The sequence below is a fragment of the Pyrus communis genome, chromosome 5 (assembly GCF_963583255.1).
Source record: "Pyrus communis chromosome 5, drPyrComm1.1, whole genome shotgun sequence".
NCBI classification, from domain to species: Eukaryota; Viridiplantae; Streptophyta; class Magnoliopsida; order Rosales; family Rosaceae; genus Pyrus; species Pyrus communis.
The window spans coordinates 5,085,303-5,109,573 of NC_084807.1; the positions used below are offsets into that span (position 1 = coordinate 5,085,303).

Genomic DNA, 24,271 nt, shown 5'->3' on the forward strand with positions numbered 1-24,271 from the left:
AATGGCTAGAGCGGCCTACTTTCCCAGCCGCATCTTAAGTTCAAAACCTCCTCATTGTCTATTCTAAAGTTTGAGGAGTAATTTGACTGTAGCTTAGGTACAGTCAAATTGTTGCCCCTTGATTTTGCTTTATTTACACAATGCTGCCACCGAATCTGTGTTGGGCTGGGGTTTGGGCTCTCTCTTACTCTTCATGAGCCTTCTGTTGGTTTTCGGTAAGAAGCCCGGCCCTCAGTCAGGCTCTCAATGATTTAATTACAGTTCTGCCCATCGAAGATTACAATCCGATGGTGGGGATGGTGTATTAGGAAGGGCAATTGTGTCCTCTCGGTTTTGAGCGAATTAGGGGGTAGCTGGTAGGTTTGCATTTGTTGTCATTCAATGAGGGTTTCGGGGTTGGAGGCTGAGAGAGAGAGAGAGAGAGAGAGAGAGAGGGAGAGGGAGAGGGAGCGAGGGAGAGTGAGGATGGTCAGAGAAAACCATATGGGTCGTCAGGATTTCAGGAGAGGGGTAGGGGTCATGAACAGAGGCAACTGATAAGTTCCTTTTTTTAATGGGATTCTTTACTGTTGGCTTAGATTTTTGAATTTTTTTAGTACGTTAGGTCAGGTTTTGGGGGATTCATCTCTCTGTTTACTCCCTTATTTGTTTCATTTTCTCTCATTTTGGGGATTCATCTCTCTGTTCTGTCTGTTTGTTCTTTGTTTTAAGGTCAGTTGCTTTTTTTTTTTTCGGGTATTTTTTTGGTGGGTTTACAGTTTGTTAATTTGTTTAATTGTTGTTAATTTTACATTTTAATTGTTTCCCCTAATCTGGATTGTTAAGTTTTGGACCTTTTTTTTCCCCCAAAATCCACATGAACTGAGCTTCAGTGCTAAAGGAGACATGGATTTTATTTTGTGCTGGAGTTTATAATGTATTTAGATTGGGAACACAATCTTTGTTGAATTCTAAGTTTTTATCCACCTTTTCTTTCTTTCTTTACCGATACCGAAGCCCTTCCGCTCCTTCCTCTTTCGAGGAGGAACTTCGCTTCATTGTCCTTGAAGAAACCAAGTTTGCGGTTACGTATATGATAACCTAGAAGCATCAGCTTCTGAGGGTGTCATTCATTGCATGTGGTAAGTACTACGTGTTTTATGGACGTATGTTTTCTGTGCCAATCTGTTATTGTTGTTGTTGTTGTTGTTGGTGTAAGTATTTATATTAAGTAGTAGCAAACATAGTGTTATTGCAAATTGTTCCATTCGATAGAAATATAGACATCCAGGATGGAAGGGTCACATATTTGGACCTTATTCTTGGAAGATGATTGCATTATTAAATAAACTGCATATAATTTGGGTTGGGTTGGGTTAGAAGATTTGGCTACAAGAGGAATTAAATATGTGGATTGCTATCGAGTTGACAATGCACGAATGAGATTTCTTCCTTTCTGAATGGCGTGTGTAGTCTGCAAGGAGGGGAAAAAGAAGGGGAGAAATTCCTTCTCATTCATTATTTGGTTGGTCAAGGAAGAAAATACTCATCTTTATCTCCTCAGTCCTGCCTAAATTAACTGGAGTCTGAAATGTTCCTTTTTAGAAATAGTTGGAAGTTTTTCTTATTTAGAATTTTAATGATTAGGTTATTGAAAACAAGCCAGTCCAAATATGTGATGGTTTACGCGTATTAGGTGGGAAGTTCAGAGTAGATCAACAAAAATTACACACTTTGTGATTTTGATTACAGCTTTCAAGGAAACATCAATTAAATAACCATTCTAGAGGTAGTTAATTGTTGTTGTCAAAAGCATAATGCTGGCATAGACGGTAAATCAGTTGAGTCTTGTTTTCTGATCTGAGGATAGCCAATATGAAGCCAGATTTCAAATCTGCCAAGGATGTCAGCACAAATCTTTCCCACTTGATCTCATATAAGCCTTAGCCTGATTAAGCAAAAAAAATTGGCTTTTGGGCTACCATGGTCTAATTGGCTGTCCTAGTGTGTACTGTTTGTGTTTTCGTTAACCTCATACTGCATATGTTCATGTATTGCTTCTCCTAATACATATCCTGTTCTGTAGTTAAATTAAATCTGGACAATCTAAGAAGTCACAGTCATCTAACAACATTGATAGTGATGGTGATGGTGATGAGGATTGGTCACGGATTTCTTAGTTGCTGTTGAGGTACTCAGATCATAATTTGGATATTCTGAAAAGCAGAATCATGTTCTACTATCTAGATATGCTCTTGTTATATTGAAGCCTATCTATAAAACTGAAATATTGTATAACATTATTGTTCATGCCATACTTCGCTGATCCATTTGGAGCAGCAAGAAGAACTTTGGAATTTTGTTGTTTTATTGTTTAAAATTATTGTTGGAAGAAGTGACACAGGACCGAGCGCAATGGCGTTCCAGGATTCATATAGCCGACCCCACTTAGTGGGAAAAGGCTTTGTTGTTGTTGTGTTGTATTGTTTAAAATTCTTGTAAATGGTGGATTCAAGTACCTTACTATTATTGCTGTATTTCAATACCTTAGGGTTTAACTTTTGTTATATTTCAATACTTAGTTCTTATCAGTTAATACATCAGTATTTTGTTCTTACGTTTGTCTCAACTGTTCAATATGAAATATTCTAGACGATAGCTTTCTGACCTTTAAATTCCATTGGGTACTAAATTAAATTAGTTTGTTATCTAAAGGGGCCGGCAGAGAACCATGAAATTCATTTGTACATTATACTTGTAAAAATCTATGTTGCCGTATGTTTTCTTTAAGTACTCTCGGGTAGTTCTGTATAAATTCTTTCATGCTCCCATAACTTCGTTTGCATGAATTTTAGGAATTTATTCTACTATGTTCAACTTTTCATTAGTATGTGCTTTTCCATGCGGGTTACTTGGTCTAACTAAGGCCTGTCACGTTGTATCTTGTAGAATAGCTACTTTCAGAAACTAATTGATAGACAAATGGCAGAGGAAGACGGAAGTGACCACAGGTGCTGCTGATATTAAAAGCAAGCTGCATGCTTTTAATCAGGTCTGTTTCTATAATTGAACTTGTAAACATGCATTTCCCTATGACTAACTTGTGCCATGCTTTGCCAGATATCACTAGGAATTCATTTAACCAACTTTAAATATCACTGCATTGTCTCGGCAGCTTGGAGTGGGCTTGGAGCCTCATCAATCCTGAACTTCTATTGTTTTTTTATTCTAATTTTGCACTATTTGAAGTCAATGACACTGCATTGTCTCAGCAGCTTGTAGTGGGCTTGGAACCTCATCAATCCTGAACTTCTATTGTTTTTTATTCTAATTTTGCACTATTTGATTATCTGCCTCAGAGACAGCTGTTCCTCCTAATGCTTCCTGACCCTAATAATTCGGGTTGAAGAAGGAAACCAGCTCCGTAGCGATGCAAGGCTGAGCCAACTGTAAACAAGGAGGGAATCCAAAGATGTCTGTGTCAAGTAAAATTACAAACTCATGGATCGTTTGTGGACTACTGTTGCTTCTTTTTCTAGGAGATGGAGGACCGAACTACTAGGGCAAGCGTCAAAAATAAGCCGGCAGCTGTAAGGAGCACCTTCCAGCCTTTGAGGCCGCAATTGTTATTGGCATCCCTCGTCCTTCCAATTGTGTCATCAGGTTCATCCTCCTGCCCTTCTTCTTTGTCTGAAAACATACAAATAACATAAAATTTATGTTTTTGAATTGAATACAGACGGACTTGGAAGTGTTTGGATGGAGTATAATTCATTGCAATACAACGACATAGCATACCTGTGTCTTCTTCATCGCTATCCATGATGACGCGATTTAAAATTGTTCGCGGAAACATACCAATGTCTTCTTCATCAGTGTCCATGATGAGGCGATATAAAATACTGTGCGGAACTTTCATAACGTATTTAACACAATCTTTAACCTTACCAAGGAAGTATATTCCTGGTATATGCTCCAGCATGGACAAATCTCCACCGATGACAAATGGATAATTAGGATCTGAATTGGTGTTGTGTTGGGTACTTATCATTATATTATTCTGGTGTTCTTGCACAAGCTCGACACCAAACTCCTTTATAATCCACGCATCTGGCCTGGCCACTACAGAAACCACCACTTGATCTTCGCATTGGAATATTGTTTTGTTCTCCATCTTCCAATGGCTCAACCATATCATATCTTCTCCCTCTCCTGGAATTGCATGGAACTCTGGGCTATGGATCCACGTCAGACCCTTGCTCTTGTTACTCACTTTAGTCAGTAGTATTGGATCAATTAAGAACGGTATATCATTATAATTCCCCGCCTTTGCATAGGTAGCAAAGATGTTCAAGCCTCGAATTTTGTGACTAGCAAGTAGCAAAGGGACTATAAAAGATATGGAGGACTTGGTACTTTTATAACTGAACCGGCCTGGAACCTCATTCCCAGCAAAAAATATGCTGAATATACCATCTTGATACAGTCCCTATGTATTTGCCATATTCATCACAACATTACTCAGTCATTTCTTTCCTATTATGTATTTAAGACTTAAGAGAGAGAGAAAGAGAGGCGCACCTGGATGGGGACCTCTTTTGGAACAGTGACTGTGTGTGGATTAAACATTCGAACAGCTGGCATGGATTCCAAGTTGCACAAGCCCAAAAGTTTGATTATTTCCACATCAACTCTATCAATAGGCTCTATCTTGTATGCATGCTCCCGCTCAACTAGATTGTGGTTGTGACCCACATAGCAAAATTCAGACCCTTGCTCATGGGGAAGATATTTTATTTTTCTTAATGATATGCATCCATCTATACTTGTATATTGGTGTACTTTTGGCAACCCCACAAGCGATTCGAGCCTATCACAATCATAGAAAGTTGGATGATCGAGCCTTCTCAAACCTTTGATGAAAACTGGCATACTGCGAATTGGATTCCTATCTAAATGTAGGCTTCGCAAGTAGGATAGATTACTTAAATCCGTACGAAAGACATCATCAGAAAGATTGCACCCATCCAGGCTTAACTTTACTAAAGAGCATGGAAAAGAACTCAAGATAGTTGAACTTCTTTCTGGCCTTAATGGAATTCCATCTATTAGAAGAACCTCTAGAGACTCCATCTCCTTCATCATCTCCACTGGAAACTCATCAAGATTTGAGCAACCAGATAAAATGAGTGTTTCAAGTGATTTAAGCATGCACATGTTCTTCGGAAGCATCCTAAGATTCTTGCAATCCCTCATATTCAAGTACACGAGTCTCTCCAGGTTTCCAATGGATTCATGAACATCAATCAGGCTGGTGCAATCAACAAGAATCAATTCCTCTAGTTTGGGGCAAAGTGAGAAGTCAATGATTTCACTAAGGGCATGAGAATGGCTGACGTCAAGGATCTTCAATGATGGAAGAAACTGTGTAAAATAAAAACAAAGAAAGAAAAAAAAAATGTGTAGAAGTTAAGTTTAACAAATGCAATTGGTCAAAAAAAAAAAAAAATGAATTGAAATGCGTGGAGTAACATACTTTTGTTCCTTTCCAGACTTGTCTCAAGCTGCTGTATTGCATTTCAAGAACAATTAGACACCCCAAAGGAAACTCAATAGGTATAGAATCCAAAGGAAATTGAAGCCAACACAACCATCTTAATCCTGTAGGCAAATCTGCATAACATCCATCTAGTTGTACATGACTAAGATGTAGTAGTTGTAATTTGCTCATCCTTTCAAATGCATTGGTTTCCAAGATTGTCTCATTTGTGTTTATTGGACTGTTTGCAGGATGCATACGCATATTCAGGACAAGACCTTGGATTTTTTTTGTACCCTAAAGGAAAAAAACGGAAACATTAGTATGGATAATTTTCACAATAAGAAATACATATATAGACATAAAATGCATGTTTCTTACATTATTTTCCCTCAGTACTTCGAAAGAATCCTTATAGCGCCATAATCTACTACGTTTTCCAGGCTCTTCTGATTCGTGGCGAACAATTTCTCTTCCCATGTCACGGATCATGTCATGCATTTGCACTTTGTTGAATCCATCAATTGTCACCAAGCATCTATCAATGAGATTTTGAATGCCAACAATTGTATAGAAATCACATCCATCGAGTATTCTAACAATGTGGCTTTTGTTCATTCCTATTAGGAAACAAGCAATGTGGAGGAATAATTTCCGATCATGGTCATCTTGTAAACTGTCATAGCTTATTCTTAGTTTATTCATGATTTCACCATTAGGGATAACTTTTAGCTTCTCCAATGTACTTTCCCGTACATCAATACTTTCCCCTGATAAAGAAGAACCCAAAACTTTTAGAGCTAATGGAAGTCCGTCGCAATAGTGTACAACCTTTTTTGAATATTCCATGTAACCTCTAAGGGGATGGTCTTGGCGAAAAGCATGCCAACTGAAAAGCTCTAATGACTCATCGTAATACAAAGTACCAACTTCGTGCACCTTTGTAACTTGATGTGCCTTTAGCAACCTTGCACGCCTGGTTGTTATAAGTATCTTACTTCCCGGATAAAACTGATCTTTCATCTTTAGTACTGCATCTAATTGGTCCATATGGTCCACATCATCAAGAACAAGAAGAACTCTTCTAGAGCTTATGACTCTTTCAATCTTATTTAGTCCCTCACCAACACCATGTATTTTCACTTCTTTGCTGTTCGAAAGATCATAAAGAAGTTGCATTTGTATTTGAACTAAGCCATTTGGTTGATCTGCTGTTTTATTGATATTTTCAATGAAACTACTTCTTTCAAAGCTTCTAAAGTTTGAATTGTAAACATGTTTTGCAATTGTTGTCTTCCCCATTCCAGGCATCCCATAAACAAGAAGTATACCAACATCAGTTGATCTGTCTTGTAACCATAAATTGATGTCTTTGACTCGAGAATGGATTCCAATCAATTTTGGTTCAACACTCAATGGCACGCGACTTAACTTATCTTCAATCACTTTAACAATTTTTTCAATAAACCTTGACTCGTACCTAAGAATTTGCAAACAAAATGAAAGATAAATCAAACATGTCATGTGCAATAAACCATCTTAATTGTTAGTTTTGCTAAATTTGTTTCTTTTGGTTTGTAAATTTTTCTACATGATGTGACTGTTAAATATTTTTGAAGTTTCACATTATCGTATGTTAAGAAAAAAAGGCAAGTTTATGCAGTGTAATATAGTTATTGGAGTTCTAATCAAGTACTTTTGTAAGTATAACATGAGTTAAATTGGAATTAATGTGAGCTTCAGCAGAAGGTTGTAAATGTTGGGATGTGACATCATGTCTCACCGAAGGGATTTGGATCCTCTCTTAAGCCAATGAAGAGGATCCTCCTGACCAACCATCGTGAATCGTTGGATGAAAATCCAACGGCTATAATCATTATAACTTTAAAGGAACTTCCTGTTTGTAGCCGTGAAATTTTCATCCAACGGCCCACAATGGTTGGTCAGGAAGATCCTCTTCATTGGCTCAGAAGAGGATCCAAATCCTCACCGAAGTATTGGATGAATAAATAATGATTTAAATATATAGTTTGTAATGGGGAGTGGGTTGGATCAGGTGATATTACTTGATAATATTGTACGATTCAGGATTGGGTCAAATTACCTGTTTACTTTAATCGGTGTCAACACATGACACCCGATTAAAATACGTATGTCAAGAAACGACACGAACACAAAAAATACGAGACGGATGCTAAGTCTAGTACCTACAAATCATATTATCAAATTGATCGAAGAAAGAGAAGAGAAACGGAGAAAATGAAAGTTACCCGTCAGCTAAGACCATGCCTGCTAGATTTGCAACCTCTGCAAGTGCCTCTCTCCATCCCTTCACCTTTTTCGACGACTGAGTTCTCTGGTGTTCAGCAAATGCTTTTCCAATACTTCCCGTCTGCTTCCTCAAGTGGGACGGATCGACATCGTAGAAGACTGGTAAAACTACATGATCAGTTGAAGTCCTCTTGTGTTTAAGGATCACCACAAGCTCATCAAGGCACCATCTGGATGAGGCGTAATCTTTTGAAAACACGACAACAGAAGTTCGTGACAGCTGGATCGCTTTCTTCAGTTCTGGCTTTATAGCTTCTCCTCTCTTAAGTTCATTGTCGTCTCGGAACGTGAGAAATCCTTTGTTGTTCAAGGCTGTGTAGAGGTGGTCGGTAAAATTCTTGCGAGTGTCTTCGCCTCTGAAGCTCAAGAACACGTCGTAGCGATAACCCCGAAAAGTGTTGGAATCAGAGGAGGTTCCTTGAGATGTTCTCACAAGAGCCATTGATGCGGATCGATGGACAAACAGTCTTTGCTAGGTGCATTGCAAATGTCTCTGTGCAGGGGAAATATTTAATAGGGTCATTCCTATCCACTTCCAGGAATGGCCACAAGCATTGACCCAAAAAGCGTTTCTTTAAGTCATACTACTTGTTTTATATGTGATTTTATAAATTATAATTTATATTGATGGTTGCTTGCTTTTTTTTTTCTGATAAAATACACTTTTAATTGCATTCGGTTTTTTTGTGATAAAATACAACACGCTTTGATAGCTGTTCTATACCGATTTCTTGTCCTTGAAATGTTGGAGCCATTTCTACCAATCGTCAACCCACCAACTAGTAATTTACGATTTATAACACGGATTATGGTCCATCAACCCTTTAAATACCAAGTTTTTTGTTTCTTGTGTACGGCAGCCGGCAGGTATATGGAAGCTAATTGGATTTAGTCCATGTCCTACACAACCAAGCATGTTACGTATCGTTTAAGGCAAAAACATAAAACATAAATTCAATGAAGATTCCTTTGAATTCTTTTGCCGGCCACTAAAACCAAATCCAACCTGGGCTAAATGCTATTTTTTAAGTTTTACTCCTCCCAAACCCAACCTAATTTATGCTAAATGTGTAGACTAAATGCTAAAAACTAAAAAAAAGCCAGATTTAGCCCAGAATTAGTGGGGCTGGGCCATTATATATGTATATGTATATTTTATTTAATTTTATATTTCTAAATTCATTAAATTTAACGGTTAAGATCTAATTTGATGAAATTCAACAGTAAAAAAAAAAAAAATTAACGGTCCAAATTTAAATCTAACGACTAAAGTAATTAAAAAAAAAAAAATCTCTTATGTGTTTCATATTTTTTTTCATAATGTTTAACGAGTTTCATAGTGTCGGTTTGCGATTTTTCAATATTTGTCAGAATCTAAATATTTTTAAGTTAAAATGTTAATTATTATAGTTTACATAATTTTTTTTCTTTTAAAAAAGTTACTTTAAGAAGAAAAAAAAATTAACCTAAATTCATTACTTTAAGATGAGTGTTGGAATTAGAGGATGTTCCTTGAGTTGTTCTCACAAGAGCCATTGATGTGGTTCGGTGGACAAACAAAAAACCTGGTCTTTGTTAGGTGCAATGCAAATGCCTGTGTGCAGGGGAGATATTTAATTAGGTCATTCTTATCTACTTCCAGGAAAATTAACAAACAATTATAAAATGGGTCGTTCCAATGCACTGACCCAAAAAGTGTTTCTTTAAGTCATGGTCGGCCACTAGTTGTAGAGATGAAGGGAAAAAGAAAATTTTACTTCTTGTGTTACATGTGATTTTCTAAATCACAATTATTTTGATCGTTGCTCACCTTTGTGATAAAATACAACACACTTTGATCGTTGCTTCATATTCATTTTTCGTCTTTGAATTGTTGGAACCATTTCTACCAATCAACCCACCAACTAATGTTTCCAATATCACCATCTCGAAGGTTTATATATTCAACTACAAGATTGATTGTCCTAAAGATGATGAGGTAATTAGACAAAAATTAAAACTTGATAGAACCGTATAATAATGTGACACTTTTAATGTTCAGGTAGTTTCATAAGGAAAGTTTAGAAAAACTTGAATCTAGGGACATGTATGGTTGAACTTAAAGTGGTTGATTGAACTGTTATGTAGTTATAGATTTGTCATATGGTTACGAGATTTAGCAAGTTGTGTCTACGTTCACAGGATAAGAATATTGATTTCTCATTATACGAAATACAATTTACAATGTAAGAAACAGGGAAAGTTGGGAGCATTTTGCTCTTTTCCGTTAGTAGACATAACCTTCTCTTCCTCTACTCTCCTAAGCTTCCTTCCACTTTTCCCTTCTTTTCTGCTTTTCTCTATTCTCCAAAATTTCCTCTCATTTTCCTCCTTCCTTTTCTACTTTTCCCTTTTCCTTTTCTCTATTCTTCGAAATTTCCTCTCATTTTCCTCCTTCCTTTTCTACTTTTCCCTTTTCCTTTTCTGCTTTTCTTCTTTTCCCTTCTTTTCTGCTTTTCTTCTTTTCCCTTCTCCTTTTCTCTATTCTCCGAAATTTCCTCTCATTTTCCTCCTTCCTTTTCTACTTTTCCCTTTTCCTTTTCTCCTTTTCTTCTTTTCCTTCTCTCTACCCTCCGGAGTTTCCTTCTAACTTTCCCCTCTCCTTTGACGTCATTATATTTGGGTTGAGATGTAGACCTGTTATTGATGGACAGACAACCAAGGCAATGCTTGTTTTGGTCAATCAATATTTACCACGATTTCAAAACATACTTTACCCTTCCAATAGACGATTGCCACATTATGGGTTTGTAAGATAAAGACATATCTCCCCATCCGGTTGATAAGGATGGTGGAAATAAAGGATATGGCCAAACATGACATCCAAAATGTTGAAGGACACTTTCATTTTTTTAATGTTGAAGGACACTTTCATTTTTTTAGGATAAATGAGAGCTTTACAAATTAAACAATGCACTGAATAATATAGTTGCAAAGTCCTCTGTCGTGGACTCTATATGTTGATGAATGTCTAATATAGAGTTCACTACAAGAAAATAAGTGGAAGTTTATCCCACACACTTGCAATTAAAAAGACAAATAACATGTGTACATATGATGTAGAATTTAACGGGGTAAAACTCACCATTGATAAAATTTTCAGACTCTTAAGCCAAAACAAACATTAAGAGAAATGAGTATAGAAAGACTTACAAAACTCATCAACTAGACCCACATACTAGTAGACAATTTTTTCACTACGCTTTGCTACCCGATCTCTCTTTAGCCTTCAAGTGGAAGTGGCACGACACTAATGCAGTCGTCAATCACTGTCTCCTCGAACTTTGCAAAATACTAACGCGATCATGCAAAATGTAATAATTTTTTAAAATCAACCAATTACAAAAATCACAAGGCACATTTTCATAATTAATTTCCAATTGAAACACAGTGAAAAATCAGTGATTAAAAACTAAAATATTCTCTTTGAAAACACATGGACACAAACTTGATTTTTCTCAAATAAAAACTCTATGCCAACTCACTTTAAAACCTAGAGCATGCAACATATAAGTTTTGAATAAACAGTGAAGAAAATATAACTTTCTCTTTCTAAATGCAGTACTGCCGACTACCATGTGCTGTATATGAAAGCTGCTATATGAATTCTGCTTACAATATAAATCTCAGCAGCTACAGAAAACCACTCATGCTCAGCGACAACAATAACCATAACCACACAAACTTTTAATGCATGCAGCACCCAAAACTGAAAACCATATTCTAATGCACTCGGTGGTGTGCTAATGCATATGCATTGACGACCATACCTGAGTGGACGTCTCTAAAACACTTGGTATTTTTGTGATCAAGAGCACAAGAGGGTTGATAAGGAAAGTTTAGAAAAACTTGAATCTAGGTACATGTATGGTTGAACTTAAAGTGCTTGATTGAATTGTTATGTAGTTATAGATTTGTCGTATGGTCACGAGATTTGGCAAATTATGTCTACGTTCACAGGATAAGAATATTGATTTCTCATTATACGAAATACAATTTACAACAATTTACAATGTAAGAAACAGGGGAAAGCTTCCTTCCCCTTTTCCCTTCTCCTTTTCTCTATTCTTCGAAATTTCCTCTCATTTTCCTCCTTCCTTTTCTACTTTTCCCTTTTCCTTTTCTCCTTTTCTTCATTTCCTTCTCTCTACCCTCCGGAGTTTCCTTCTCATTTTCCCCTCTCCTTTGACGTCATTATATTTGGGTTGAGATGTGGACCTGTTATTGATGGACAGACAACCAAGGCAATGCTTGTTTTGGTCAAGCAATTGGAAAGATGTCTTTTGCTCAGGGAAGTGATGGCCACTAGTGGTAAGTGACGAGGGAATTGGATCCTCTCCTGAGTGAGCCTCTTGACCAACACAAAAGGGTTGTTGAATTTTGATCCAACGACTACAACCAGGGGACCTTCTAAAAGTTATAATAATTATAGCTGTTGGATCTAAATCCAACGGCCTTTGTGTGTTGGTTAGGAGGTTCCTGAGCCCAAGCTTAGGAGAGGATACAATTCCAATGACGAGAGGGGGACCCCGTGCAATGTTTTTCTTGATTATTCATTATTTAAATGTGGATGAATAATGTCATTTAATACTACAGTCTAATAGTATTCATCTTCACTTGTAAGTGAGAAATCTTAAGTTTGATTCTCGCTAAATGCGAATTTGAATCATATTATTGCTAGCCCATTGTGAGGCTTAGCCCATTCCCTTTCCTTAGTGTAATTGTGTAAATAATATCGTTTGTTAAAAAAAAAAAAAAAAGTAGATGAATAATAGCAACTTGGTCTACTTTCATATTTCATTTCAAGGTTGGGAAAGGTCCAACTTTGTGTACTGTTACTTTTGTTGATTATTTGTTACTTTATTTTATAAGAGATTCTTTCAGATAACCAAATTTTACTTTTAGAGGCGTCATTACTCAATCAATATTTACCATGATTTCAAAACATACTTTACCCTTCCAATAGACGATTGCCACATTATGGGTTTGTAAGATAAAGACATATCTCCCCATCCGGTTGATAAGGATGGTGGAAATAAAGGATATGGCCATACATGACATCCAAAATGTTGAAAGACACTTTCATTTTTTTAATGTCTTGTACAGATTATATTTTATTATTAGGATAAATGAGAGCTTTACAAATTAAACAATGCACTGAATAATATAGTTTGCAAAGTCCTCTGTCGTGGACTCTTTATGTTGATGAATGTCTAATATAGAGTTCACTACAAGAAAATAAGTGGAAGTTTATCCTACACGTTTGCAATTAAAAAGACAAATAACATGTGTACACATGATGTAGGATTTAACGGGGTAAAACTCACCACTGAGAAAATCTTCAGACTCTTAAGCTAAAACCAACATTAAGAGAAATGAGTATAGAAAGACTTACAAAACTCATCAACTAGACCCACATACTAGTAGACAATTTTTTCACTATACTTTGCTACCCGATCTCTCTTCAGCCTTCAAGTGGAAGTGGCACGACATTAATGCAGTCGTCAATCACTGTCTCCTCGAACTTTGCAAGATACTAACGCGATCATGCAAAATGTAATAATTTTTTAAAATCAACCAATTACGAAATTCACAAGGCACATTTTCATAATTAATTTCCAATTGAAACACAATGAAAAATCAGTGATTAAAAACTAAAATATTCTCTTTGAAAACACATGGACACAAAATTGATTTTTCTCAAATAAAAACTCTATGCCAACTCACTTTAAAACCCAGAGCATGCAACATATAAGTTTTGAATAAACAGTGAAGAAAATATAACTTTCTCTTTCTAATGCAGTACTGCCGACTACCATGTACCGTATATGAAAGCTGCTATATGAATTCTGCTTACAATATAAATCTCAGCAACTACAGAAAACCACTCATGCTCAGCGACAACAATAACCAAAACCACCAAACTTTTAATGCATGTAGCACCCAAAACTGAAAACCATATTCTAATGCACTCGGTGGTGTGCTAATGCCAAATGACAAATGGATAATTAGGATCTGATTTGGTGTTGTGTAGGGTACTTATCATTATATTATTCTGGTGCTCTTGCACAAGCTTGACACCAAACTCCTTTATAATCAACCCATTTGGCTCGGCCACTACAGAAACCACCACTTGATCTCCACATTGTAATATTGTTTTGTTCTCCATCTTCCAATGGCTCAACCATGTCATATCTTCTCCCTCTCCTGGAATTCCATAGAACTCTGGGCGATAGATCCACTTCAGACCCTTGCTCTTGTTCTCTCAATTTGGGGATTCATCTCTCAGTTGTTTTTTTTTCGGGTTTTTTTTGGTGGGTTTACAGTTTGTCAATTTGTTTAATTGTTGTTAATTTTACATTTTAATTGTTTCCCCTAATCTGGATTGTTAAGTTTTGGACCTTTTTTATTTCCCCAAAATCCACATGAACTGAGCTTTAGTGCTAAAGGAGACATGGATTTTATTTTGTGCTGGAGTTTATAATGTATTTAGATTGGGAACACAATCTTTGTTGAATTCGAAGTTTTTATCCACCTTTTCTTTCTTTCTTTATCGATACCGAAGCCCTTCCGCTCCTTCCTCTTTCGAGGAGGAACTTCGCTTCATTCTCCTTGAAGAAACCAAGTTTGCGGTTAGTTATATGATAACCTAGAAGCATCAGCTTCTGAGTGTGTCATTCATTGCATGTGGTAAGTACTACGTGTTTTATGGACCTATGCTTTCTGTGCCAATCTTTTATTGTTGTTGTTGTTGGTGTAAGTATTTATGTTAAGTAGTAGCAAACATAATGTTTGCAAATTGTTCCATTCGATAGAAACATAGACATCCAGGATGGAAGGGTCACATATTTGGACCTTATTCTTGGAAGATGATTGCATTATTAAATAAACTGCATATAATTTGGGTTGGGTTGGGTTAGAAGATTTGGCTACAAGAGGAATTAAATATGTGGATTGCTATCGAGTTGACAATGCACGAATGAGATTTCTTCGTTTCTGAATGGCGTGTGTAGTCTGCAAGGAGGGGAAAAAGAAGGGGAGAAATTCCTTCTCATTCATTATTTGGTGGTCAAGGAAGAAAATACTCATCTTGATCTCCTCAGTCTTACCTATTCTTTCTTTCTTTACCGATACCGAAGCCCTTCCGCTCGTCCCTCTTTCGAGAAGGGACTTCACTTCATTCTCCTTGAAGAAACCAAGTTTGCGGTTATGTATATGATAACCTAGAAGCATCAGCTTCTGAGGGTGTCATTCAATGCATGTGGTAAGTACTATGTGTTTTCTGGACCTATGCTTTCTGTGCCAATCTTTTATTGTTGTTGTTGTTTGTGTAGGTATTTATGTTAAGTACAAGCAAACATAGTGTTTTTGGTGTAGGTATTGATCTCCTCAGTCCTGCCTAAATTAACTGGAGTCTGAAATGTTCTTTTTTAGAAATAGTTGGAAGTTTTTCTTATTTAGAATTTTAATGATTAGGTTATTGAAAACAAGCCAGTCCAAATATGTGATGGTTTACGCGTATTAGGTGGGAAGTTCAGAGTAGATCAACAAAAATTACACACTTTGTGATTTTGATTACAGCTTTCAAGGAAACATCAATTAAATAACCGCTCTAGAGGTAGGTAATTGTTGTTGTCAAAAGCATAATGTTGGCATAGAAGGTAAATCAGTTGAGTCTTGTTTTCTTATCTGAGGATAGCCAAGATGAAGCCGGATTTCAAATCTGCCCAAGGATGTCAGCACAAATCTTTCCTGCTTGATCTCATGTAAGCCTTAGCCTGATTAAGCAAAAAAAAAATTGGCTTTTGGGCTACCATGGTCTAATTGGCTGTCCTAGTGTGTACTGTTTGCATTCTCATTAACTACATACTGCATATGTTCATGTATTGCTTCTCCTAATACATATCCTGTTCTGTAGGTAAATCTGGGCAATCTAAGAAGTCACAGTCATCTAAGAACATTGATAGTGATGGTAATGGTGATGAGGATTGGTCACGAATTTCTTAGTTGCTGTCGATGTACTCAGATCATAATTTGGATATTCTGAAAAGAAGAATCATATGCTACTATTTAGATATGCTCTTGTTATATTGAAGCCCATCTATAAAACTGAAATATTGTTTAACATTATTGTTCATGCCATACTTCGCTGATCCATTTGGAGCAGCAAAAAGAACTTTGGAATTTTGTTGTTTTACTGTCTAAAATTCTTGTAAATGGTGGATTCAGGTACCTTACTATTATTGCCGTATTTCAATACCTTAGTGTCTAACTTTTGTTATATTTCAATACATAGTTCTTATCAGTTAATACATCAGGCTATTATGTTATTAAGTTTGTCTCAACTGTTCAATATGAAATGTACCAGACGATAGTTTTCTGACCTTTAAATTCCATTAGGTACTAAATTAAATTAGTTTGTTATCTAAAGGGGCCGGCAGAGAACCAAGAAATTCATTTGTACGTTATACTTGTAAAAATCTATGTTGCCGTATGTTTACTTTAAGTATACTCTTGGGTAGTTCTGTATAAATTCTTTCATGCTCCGATAACTTCTCTTGCATAAATTTTAGGAATTTATTCTACTAGGTTCAACTTTTCATTAGTGTGTGCATTTCCATGAGGGTTACTTGGTCTAACTAAGGCCTGTCATGTTGTATCTTATAGAATAGCTACTTTCAGAAACAAATTGATAGACAAATGGCAGAGGAAGACGGAGGTGACCACAGGCGCTGCTGATATTAAAAGCGAGCCGCATGCTTTTAATCAGGTCTGGTTCAATAATTGAACTTGTAAACATGCCTTTCCCTATGACTGACTTGTGCCATGCTTTGCCAGATATCACTAAGAATTCATTTTTCTTTTTCCAATTGCAGAATATTAGTGAGCACGTTGCTTCTTGTATAAAAGACCCAAGCAGAATGGTTGGGCAGATGCAGATGTGGAAATTAGCAGTTGCTGTATTTGGCACTGTAAGACATTAACTCTTATATCTAAATTGAAAAAATGAAAATTTCACAGTTCCCAAGGTCTCACGCGCATGCTCCGATACATTTGTGCTTCATATTTTTAACATCATAACAAGATTGGTTTTTAACATTTAGTAATTTAAACACGAGTTATTGATGTGCAGGCTCCTGTGGGGGAGAACACTGCAAAAGGAAAGGTACTGATTGCATATAATTGTGGTTAACTATATTCTATGCTAATCTGAGGACCCATTTATAAATTCATTGGAATTAAATGTCCCATGGAATTTACAATTTTCCCATGTGCTATTTAACTCCCAAATGAGGTACAAATTCATTGTTTTGGATGGATGCTGTTTATAATTAATTTGATACGACGTTTGAGCAAATTTTGGGTTGTTTGTGATGTTTGCTTCAATTTTCTTCTTGGATGGCCCCGATGTGACTTGACGAATTTGTGTCTTTTATTGCTATAAGAATAAATCATGCAACCAGTGTGGGAGGGCTGTGATTGTTTCAGTACTCTTTATTCGCCATTAACTTTAATCCTATCTTTTATTTAAAATTTTGATTTGTTTGCCACTTCGATGTGCAGCCTGTGGGGTCCGCTTTAATTACCTAGTTGATGTGTTATAAAAAGTTATATTTCCATCTGTACAAATTGAGTAATTTTATTCTTTCACTTCATTCAAACAATCTGTATCTGCTTCTATTGAAGTCAATGACACTGCATTGTCTCGGCAGCTTGTAGTGGGCTTGGAACCTCATCAATCCTGAACTTCTATTGTTTTTTTATTCTAATTTTGCACTATTTGATTATCTGCCTCAGAGACAGATGTTCCTCCTAATGCTTCCTGACCCTAATAATTCAGGTTGAAGAAGCAGAAACCAGCTCCGTAGTGTAGTAGCGATGCAATTGTCTGCTGTTTATTTATTTGATATAGTATTCAATCTTGTATCTGTTATACTTATTTACACAATTTTTCAATGGGAGTCGAGTCCTTGAGAAGCATGATTTTGTTGTAAATGACAATTAAGATCTGTAACCTTGACATTTATAAGCAAATAAAATGTTTTTGCTTTCCACGGTGCCAAAATAGCATCGCTAATGCTGGAAGTATTTTAGTATTTGATGATGTTGAACACGTTTGAGCTATGCAATATTTGATGATGTTGAACATATTTGAACTTCGATATCTAATTGCTAGGGGTTTTTATATCTCAAGCGGTTAAGCGCTTAGCTTTGAACCCGAAGTTTTTAAAGGCAGAAAACATCTTGAAAACAAGGAGGGAATCCAAAGATGTCTGTGTCAAGTAAAATTACAAACTCATGGATCGCTTGTGGACTACTGTCGCTTCTTTTTTCAGGGAGATGGAGGACAGAACTACTAGGGCAAGCATGAAAAATAAGCCGGCAGCTGTGAGGAGCACCTTCCAGCTTTTGCGGCTGCAATTGTTACTGGCATCCCTCGTCCTTCCAATTGTGTAATCAGGTTCATCCTCTTGCCCTTCTTCTTTATCTGAAAAACATACAAATAACATAAAATTTATGTTTTTGAATTGAATACAGACGGACTTGGAAGTGTTTGAATGGAGTATAATTCATTGCAATACAACGACATAGCATACCTGTGTCTTCTTCATCAGTGTCCATGATGAGGCGATATAAAAGTGTCCGCGGAAACATATCATTGTCTTTAACATATTTTTTACCGACACCAAGGAAGTATATTCCTGGTATATGCTCCCACCTGGACAAATCTCCACCGATGACAAATGGATAATTAGGATCTGATTTGGTGTTTTGTTGGGTACTTATCATCATATTATTCTGGTGTTCTTGCACAAGCTCGACACCAAACTCCTTTATAATCAACTCATCTGGCTCAGCCACTACAGAAACCACCACTTGATCTCCACATTGTAATATTGTTTTGTTCTCCATCTTCCAATGGCTCAACCATATCATATCTTCTCCATCTCCTGGAATTCCATAGAAATATGGGCAAAATATCCACTTCAGACCCTTGCTCTTGTTACTCACTTTAGTCAGTAGTATTGGATGAATTAAGGGCGGTACATCATTAGAATTCCCCGCCTTTGCATAGGTAGCAAAGATGTTCAAGCCTCGAATTTTGTGACTAGCAAGTAGCAAAGGGACTATAAAAGATATGGAGGACTTGGTACTTTTATAATTGAACCGGCCTGGAACCTCATTCCCAGCAAAAAATGTGCTGAATATACCATATTGATACAGTCCCTATGTATTTGCCATAATCATCACAACATTACTCAGTCATTTCTTTCCCATTATATATTTAAGACTTACGAGAGAGAGAAAGAGAGGCGCACCTGGATCGACTGGACCTCTTTTAGACCCCTGCTTGCGAATGGATGACGCATTCGAACAGCTGGCATGGATTCCAAGTTGCGCAAGCCCAAAAGTTTGATTATTTCCACATCAACTCTATCAATAGGCTCTATCTTGTATGCACGCTCCCACTCAACTAGATTGTCGTTTTCACCCACATGGAATTTTCGAGACTGTTGCTTAGGGTGAAGATCTTTTATTTTTCTTAATGATATGCATCCGACTATAGTTATCATTCCGTGTACTTTCGGCAACCCCACAAGCGATTCGAGCCTATTACAATCCCGGAAAGATAGATGATTGAGCCTTCTCAAACCTTTGATGAAAACTGGCAGACTGCAAATTGGATTCTCATCTAAATGTAGTCTTCGCAAGTAGGATAGGTTACTTAAATCCGTAGGAAAGACATCTTCAGAAAGATTGCACCCCTTCAGACTTAACTTTACTAAAGAGCATGGAAAAGAACTCAAGATAGTTGAACTTCTTTCTGGCCTTAATGGAATTCCATCTATTTCAAGAACTTTCACATACTCCATCTTGTTCATCATCTCCACCAGAAACTCATCAAGATTTGAGCAACCAGATAAAATGAGTGTTTCAAGTGATTTAAGCATGCACATGTTCTTCGGAAGCATCCTAAGATTCTTGCAATCCTTCATATTCAAGTACACGAGCCTCTCCAGGTTTCCAATGGATTCATGAACATCAATCAGGCTGGTGCAATCCACAAGAATCAATTCCTCTAGTTTGGGGCAAAGTGAGAAGTCAATGATTTCAATAAGGCCATGGGAATGGCTGACGTCAAGGATCTTCAACGAAGGAAGAAACTGGAAACAAATAAAAATAAAAAACAAAAAAATAACTAGGAGTTGATTCCAACATATGAAATTAATTAAAGAATTAAAACCTAAAGAAAGAAGGAAAATAGATTGAAAAGCGTAGGGTAACATACATTTGCCTTTTTGCAGAGTTGTTTCAAGTTGCTATATTGCATTTCAAGAACTACCAATTTCTCCAAAGAAAAATCAACAGGAATTGAATCCAAAGGAAATTCGAGCCAGCACAACCATCTTAACCTTGTCGGAAGTTCTGCATAACATCCGTCCAGTCGTACATGTCTAAGACAGAGTAGTTTCAGTTTGCGCATCCTTGCAAATGAATTGGTTTCCAAGACATTCTCGTTTGAGTTTATAGGGCTGTTTGTAAGCAGTTCATGCATGTCCAACATAAGACCTTCAATTGCTTGCGTACCCTATAAAAGAATCGGAAAAACAATTGGTTAATTAGCACAAGAGAAAAAGAAACACACACACACACACACACACAATGAACATTTCTTACATTCTTTTCTCTCAATACTTCGAAAGAATCCTGAGAGTGCCACAATCTACTACGATTCTCAGGCTCATATGATTCTCGGCGAACAATTTCTCGTCCCATGTCACGAATCATGTCATGCATAGACAACTTGTTGTCCCTATCAATTGTCACCAAGCACCTATCTTTGAGATTTTGAATGCCACAGATTGTCTTGAAATCACATCCATCTAGTATTCTGACACTGTAATCTTCATCCTTTCCAATAAAGAAACAAGCAATATGGAGGAATAATTTCTGGTCATGGTCATCTTGTAAAGAGTCGTAGCTTATTCTCAATTTTTTCATGATTTCACCATTTGGAATATCTTTTAACTTCTTCAATGTACTTTCCCATACAAGCTTAGGTTCCCCGAAAAGAGAAGAACCCAAAACTTTGAGAGCTAATGGAAGTCCTCCGCTGTGTTGTACGACTTCCTCAGAATATATCTCATAACCTTCAAAGGGATGATCCCGGCCAAAAGCATGCTGGCTTAAGAGCTCCAATGATTCATCGAAACCCAAAGGTCCAACTTCATGCACCGTAATACCTTCATGTGCCTTTAGCAACCTTTTACGCCTAGTTGTTATGATTATTTTACTTCCAGGATAAAACTGATCTTTCATACTCAGTACTGCATCAAATTGGTCCATATGGTCCACATCATCAAGAACAAGAAGAACTCTTCTCAAGCTTATGGCTCTTCCAATCTTAATTATTCCCTCACTAACATTGTGTATTTTCTCTTTTTTCCCATTTAAAATATCACAAAGAATTTGCTTTTGTATTTGAACTAAGCCGTTTGGATGACTTGCAGTTTCTCTGATACTTTCAACATAGCTGCTTCCTTCAAAACTTTCAAAGTTTGAATTGTAAACACATTTTGCAATGGTTGTCTTCCCTATTCCAGGCAGCCCATAAAAAAAAAGCACACCAACATCATGGGATGGATCTTGTAACCATAAATTGATGTGTTCGACTCGAGAATGGATTCCAACCAGTTTTGATTCAATGCTCAAGTGTGTGCGACTTAGCTTATCACGAATCACTTGAACAATATCTTTGATAAACTTTGACTCGTACCTAACAATTTGCAAATAAAATGAAAGATGAATCAAACATGTCGTGCACTCGATATCAATCAGTTATTCGAAGTCTGATCATCATGGAATTCACAAGAGAAAATTATACTAAGGTTCGATCAACAATTCTGATCATCATGGTACAGATCATGACAACTTAATTGACCTTAAATGAGATTGTTACTGGAGCAATTTGCCTGAAGTCATATGAACATTTATGATTTTATTGGACAGGTCAACAACAACAACAAAGAGACGACAAAAGAAGAAACTGAAAGTTACCCATAAGCTTGATTTTGTAAAACCTTCCCAGCTAGATTTGCAACCTCTGCAAGTGCCTTCCTCCATATCTCCATCATGTCGGGGGGTTCGGTTTTCCGGTGTCTAGCAAATGCCTCGGCAACGCTTCCCGTCTGCTTCCTCACATGGGACGGATCAATATCGTAGAAGACCGGTATAATCACATGGTCCGAGCTAGTCCTCTTGTGGTCAACGATCTCGACAAGCTCGTTAAGGCACCATCTGGATGACGCGTAATCTTTCGAAAACACAATGACAGAAGTTCGGGACATTTGGATTGCTTGCTTCAGTCCTGACTTGATATCTTCTCCTGTCTCGAGTTCATCGTCGTCTCGAAATGTGCGATATCCTGCGCTTATCAAAGCTGTGTAGAGGTGGTCGGTAAAAGTCTTGCGAGTGTCTTCACCTCTAAAACTCAAGAACACGTCGTAATGATAACCCCGACGAGTGTTGGAATTACAGGATGTTCCTTGAGTTGTTCTCACAAGAGCCATTGATGTGGTTCGGTGGACAAACAAAAAACCTGGTCTTTGTTAGGTGCAATGCAAATGTCTGTGTGCAGGGGAGATGTTTAATTAGGTCATTCTTATCTACTTCCAGGAAAATTAACAAACAATTATAAAATGGGTCGTTCCAATGCACTGACCCAAAAAGTGTTTCTTTAAGTCATGGTCGGCCACTAGTTGTAGAGATGAAAGGAAAAAGAAAATTTTACTTCTTGTGTTACATGTGATTTTCTAAATCACAATTATTTTGATCGTTGCTCACCTTTGTGATAAAATACAACACACTTTGATCGTTGCTTCATATTCATTTTTCGTCTTTGAATTGTTGGAACCATTTCTACCAATCAACCCACCAACTAATGTTTCCAATATCACCATCTCGAAGGTTTATATATTCAACTACAAGATTGATTGTCCTAAAGATGATGGGGTAATTAGACAAAAATTAAAACTTGATAGAACCGTATAATAATGTGACACTTTTAATGTTCAGGTAGTTTCATAAGGAAAGTTTAGAAAAACTTGAATCTAGGGACATGTATGGTTGAACTTAAAGTGGTTGATTGAACTGTTATGTAGTTATAGATTTGTCATATGGTTACGAGATTTAGCAAGTTGTGTCTACGTTCACAGGATAAGAATATTGATTTCTCATTATACGAAATACAATTTACAATGTAAGAAACAGGGAAAGTTGGGAGCATTTTGCTCTTTTCCGTTAGTAGACATAACCCTCTCTTCCTCTACTCTCCTAAGCTTCCTTCCCCTTTTCCCTTCTTTTCTGCTTTTCTCTATTCTCCAAAATTTCCTCTCATTTTCCTCCTTCCTTTTCTACTTTTCCCTTTTCCTTTTCTCTATTCTTCGAAATTTCCTCTCATTTTCCTCCTTCCTTTTCTACTTTTCCCTTTTCCTTTTCTGCTTTTCTTCTTTTCCCTTCTTTTCTGCTTTTCTTCTTTTCCCTTCTCCTTTTCTCTATTCTCCGAAATTTCCTCTCATTTTCCTCCTTCCTTTTCTACTTTTCCCTTTTCCTTTTCTCCTTTTCTTCTTTTCCTTCTCTCTACCCTCCGGAGTTTCCTTCTAACTTTCCCCTCTCCTTTGACGTCATTATATTTGGGTTGAGATGTAGACCTGTTATTGATGGACAGACAACCAAGGCAATGCTTGTTTTGGTCAATCAATATTTACCACGATTTCAAAACATACTTTACCCTTCCAATAGACGATTGCCACATTATGGGTTTGTAAGATAAAGACATATCTCCCCATCCGGTTGATAAGGATGGTGGAAATAAAGGATATGGCCAAACATGACATCCAAAATGTTGAAGGACACTTTCATTTTTTTAATGTTGAAGGACACTTTCATTTTTTTAGGATAAATGAGAGCTTTACAAATTAAACAATGCACTGAATAATATAGTTGCAAAGTCCTCTGTCGTGGACTCTATATGTTGATGAATGTCTAATATAGAGTTCACTACAAGAAAATAAGTGGAAGTTTATCCCACACACTTGCAATTAAAAAGACAAATAACATGTGTACATATGATGTAGAATTTAACGGGGTAAAACTCACCATTGATAAAATTTTCAGACTCTTAAGCCAAAACAAACATTAAGAGAAATGAGTATAGAAAGACTTACAAAACTCATCAACTAGACCCACATACTAGTAGACAATTTTTTCACTACGCTTTGCTACCCGATCTCTCTTTAGCCTTCAAGTGGAAGTGGCACGACACTAATGCAGTCGTCAATCACTGTCTCCTCGAACTTTGCAAAATACTAACGCGATCAT

General features: G+C 36.8%; 3 protein-coding genes and 1 long non-coding RNA gene across 10 annotated transcripts; 1 reads left to right on the forward strand and 3 right to left on the reverse strand.

Annotated features, from left to right (window-relative positions):
- The first annotated feature begins 412 nt into the window (after window positions 1-412).
- Window positions 413-18,201, forward strand: LOC137733355 (uncharacterized). Of its 7 annotated transcripts, none has more exons than XR_011068462.1 (6): window positions 413-1,121; window positions 15,588-15,654; window positions 15,807-15,906; window positions 16,556-16,658; window positions 16,765-16,860; window positions 17,022-17,509. It is a non-coding gene; the product is annotated as an uncharacterized lncRNA (long non-coding RNA). The 7 variants fall into 7 exon arrangements; XR_011068464.1 differs by lacking the exon at window positions 413-1,121 and adding an exon at window positions 13,980-14,578; XR_011068465.1 differs by lacking the exon at window positions 413-1,121 and adding an exon at window positions 14,585-15,152.
- Window positions 3,039-7,340, reverse strand: LOC137733351 (disease resistance protein RPV1-like). Its single transcript, XM_068472503.1, has 5 exons — window positions 5,900-7,340; window positions 5,516-5,815; window positions 4,561-5,403; window positions 3,778-4,468; window positions 3,039-3,669 (listed from the first exon to the last, which is right to left on the reverse strand). Exons 1-5 carry the CDS (start codon window positions 7,040-7,042, stop codon window positions 3,515-3,517), a joined length of 3,132 nt encoding a protein of 1,043 aa, XP_068328604.1. The 5' UTR covers window positions 7,043-7,340; the 3' UTR covers window positions 3,039-3,514.
- On the reverse strand, window positions 7,685-8,374 carry LOC137733354 (toll/interleukin-1 receptor-like protein). Its single transcript, XM_068472506.1, has one exon. It carries the CDS (start codon window positions 8,289-8,291, stop codon window positions 7,785-7,787), a length of 507 nt encoding a protein of 168 aa, XP_068328607.1. The 5' UTR covers window positions 8,292-8,374; the 3' UTR covers window positions 7,685-7,784.
- On the reverse strand, window positions 18,052-22,626 carry LOC137733350 (disease resistance protein RPV1-like). The gene is made up of 6 exons (XM_068472502.1): window positions 21,950-22,626; window positions 20,570-21,668; window positions 20,181-20,480; window positions 19,210-20,055; window positions 18,487-19,117; window positions 18,052-18,377 (listed from the first exon to the last, which is right to left on the reverse strand). The coding sequence occupies exons 1-6, from the start codon at window positions 22,459-22,461 to the stop codon at window positions 18,178-18,180; spliced, it is 3,588 nt and encodes a 1,195-aa protein (XP_068328603.1). The 5' UTR covers window positions 22,462-22,626; the 3' UTR covers window positions 18,052-18,177.
- Between the last annotated feature and the right edge of the window lie 1,645 nt (window positions 22,627-24,271).

What these genes read in the sequence shown, in the direction of transcription:
- LOC137733351 (XM_068472503.1), bottom strand. Translation starts at nt 7,042, where the DNA reads ATGACATGTTTGATTTATCTTTCATTTTGTTTGCAAATTCTTAGGTAC. An exon ending in AAGTCTGGAAAGGAACAAAA is followed by an intron (nt 5,404 to 5,515) that starts GTATGTTACTCC and finishes TATTTTACACAG; the next exon opens with TTTCTTCCATCATTGAAGAT. An exon ending in TAGCGATGAAGAAGACACAG is followed by an intron (nt 3,670 to 3,777) that starts GTATGCTATGTC and finishes GTATGTTTTCAG; the next exon opens with ACAAAGAAGAAGGGCAGGAG.
- LOC137733350 (XM_068472502.1), bottom strand. Translation starts at nt 22,461, where the DNA reads ATGGCTCTTGTGAGAACAACTCAAGGAACATCCTGTAATTCCAACACT. An exon ending in TTACAAAATCAAGCTTATGG is followed by an intron (nt 21,669 to 21,949) that starts GTAACTTTCAGT and finishes GCAAATTGTTAG; the next exon opens with GTACGAGTCAAAGTTTATCA. An exon ending in CACTGATGAAGAAGACACAG is followed by an intron (nt 18,378 to 18,486) that starts GTATGCTATGTC and finishes TATGTTTTTCAG; the next exon opens with ATAAAGAAGAAGGGCAAGAG.
- LOC137733354 (XM_068472506.1), bottom strand. Translation starts at nt 8,291, where the DNA reads ATGGCTCTTGTGAGAACATCTCAAGGAACCTCCTCTGATTCCAACACT.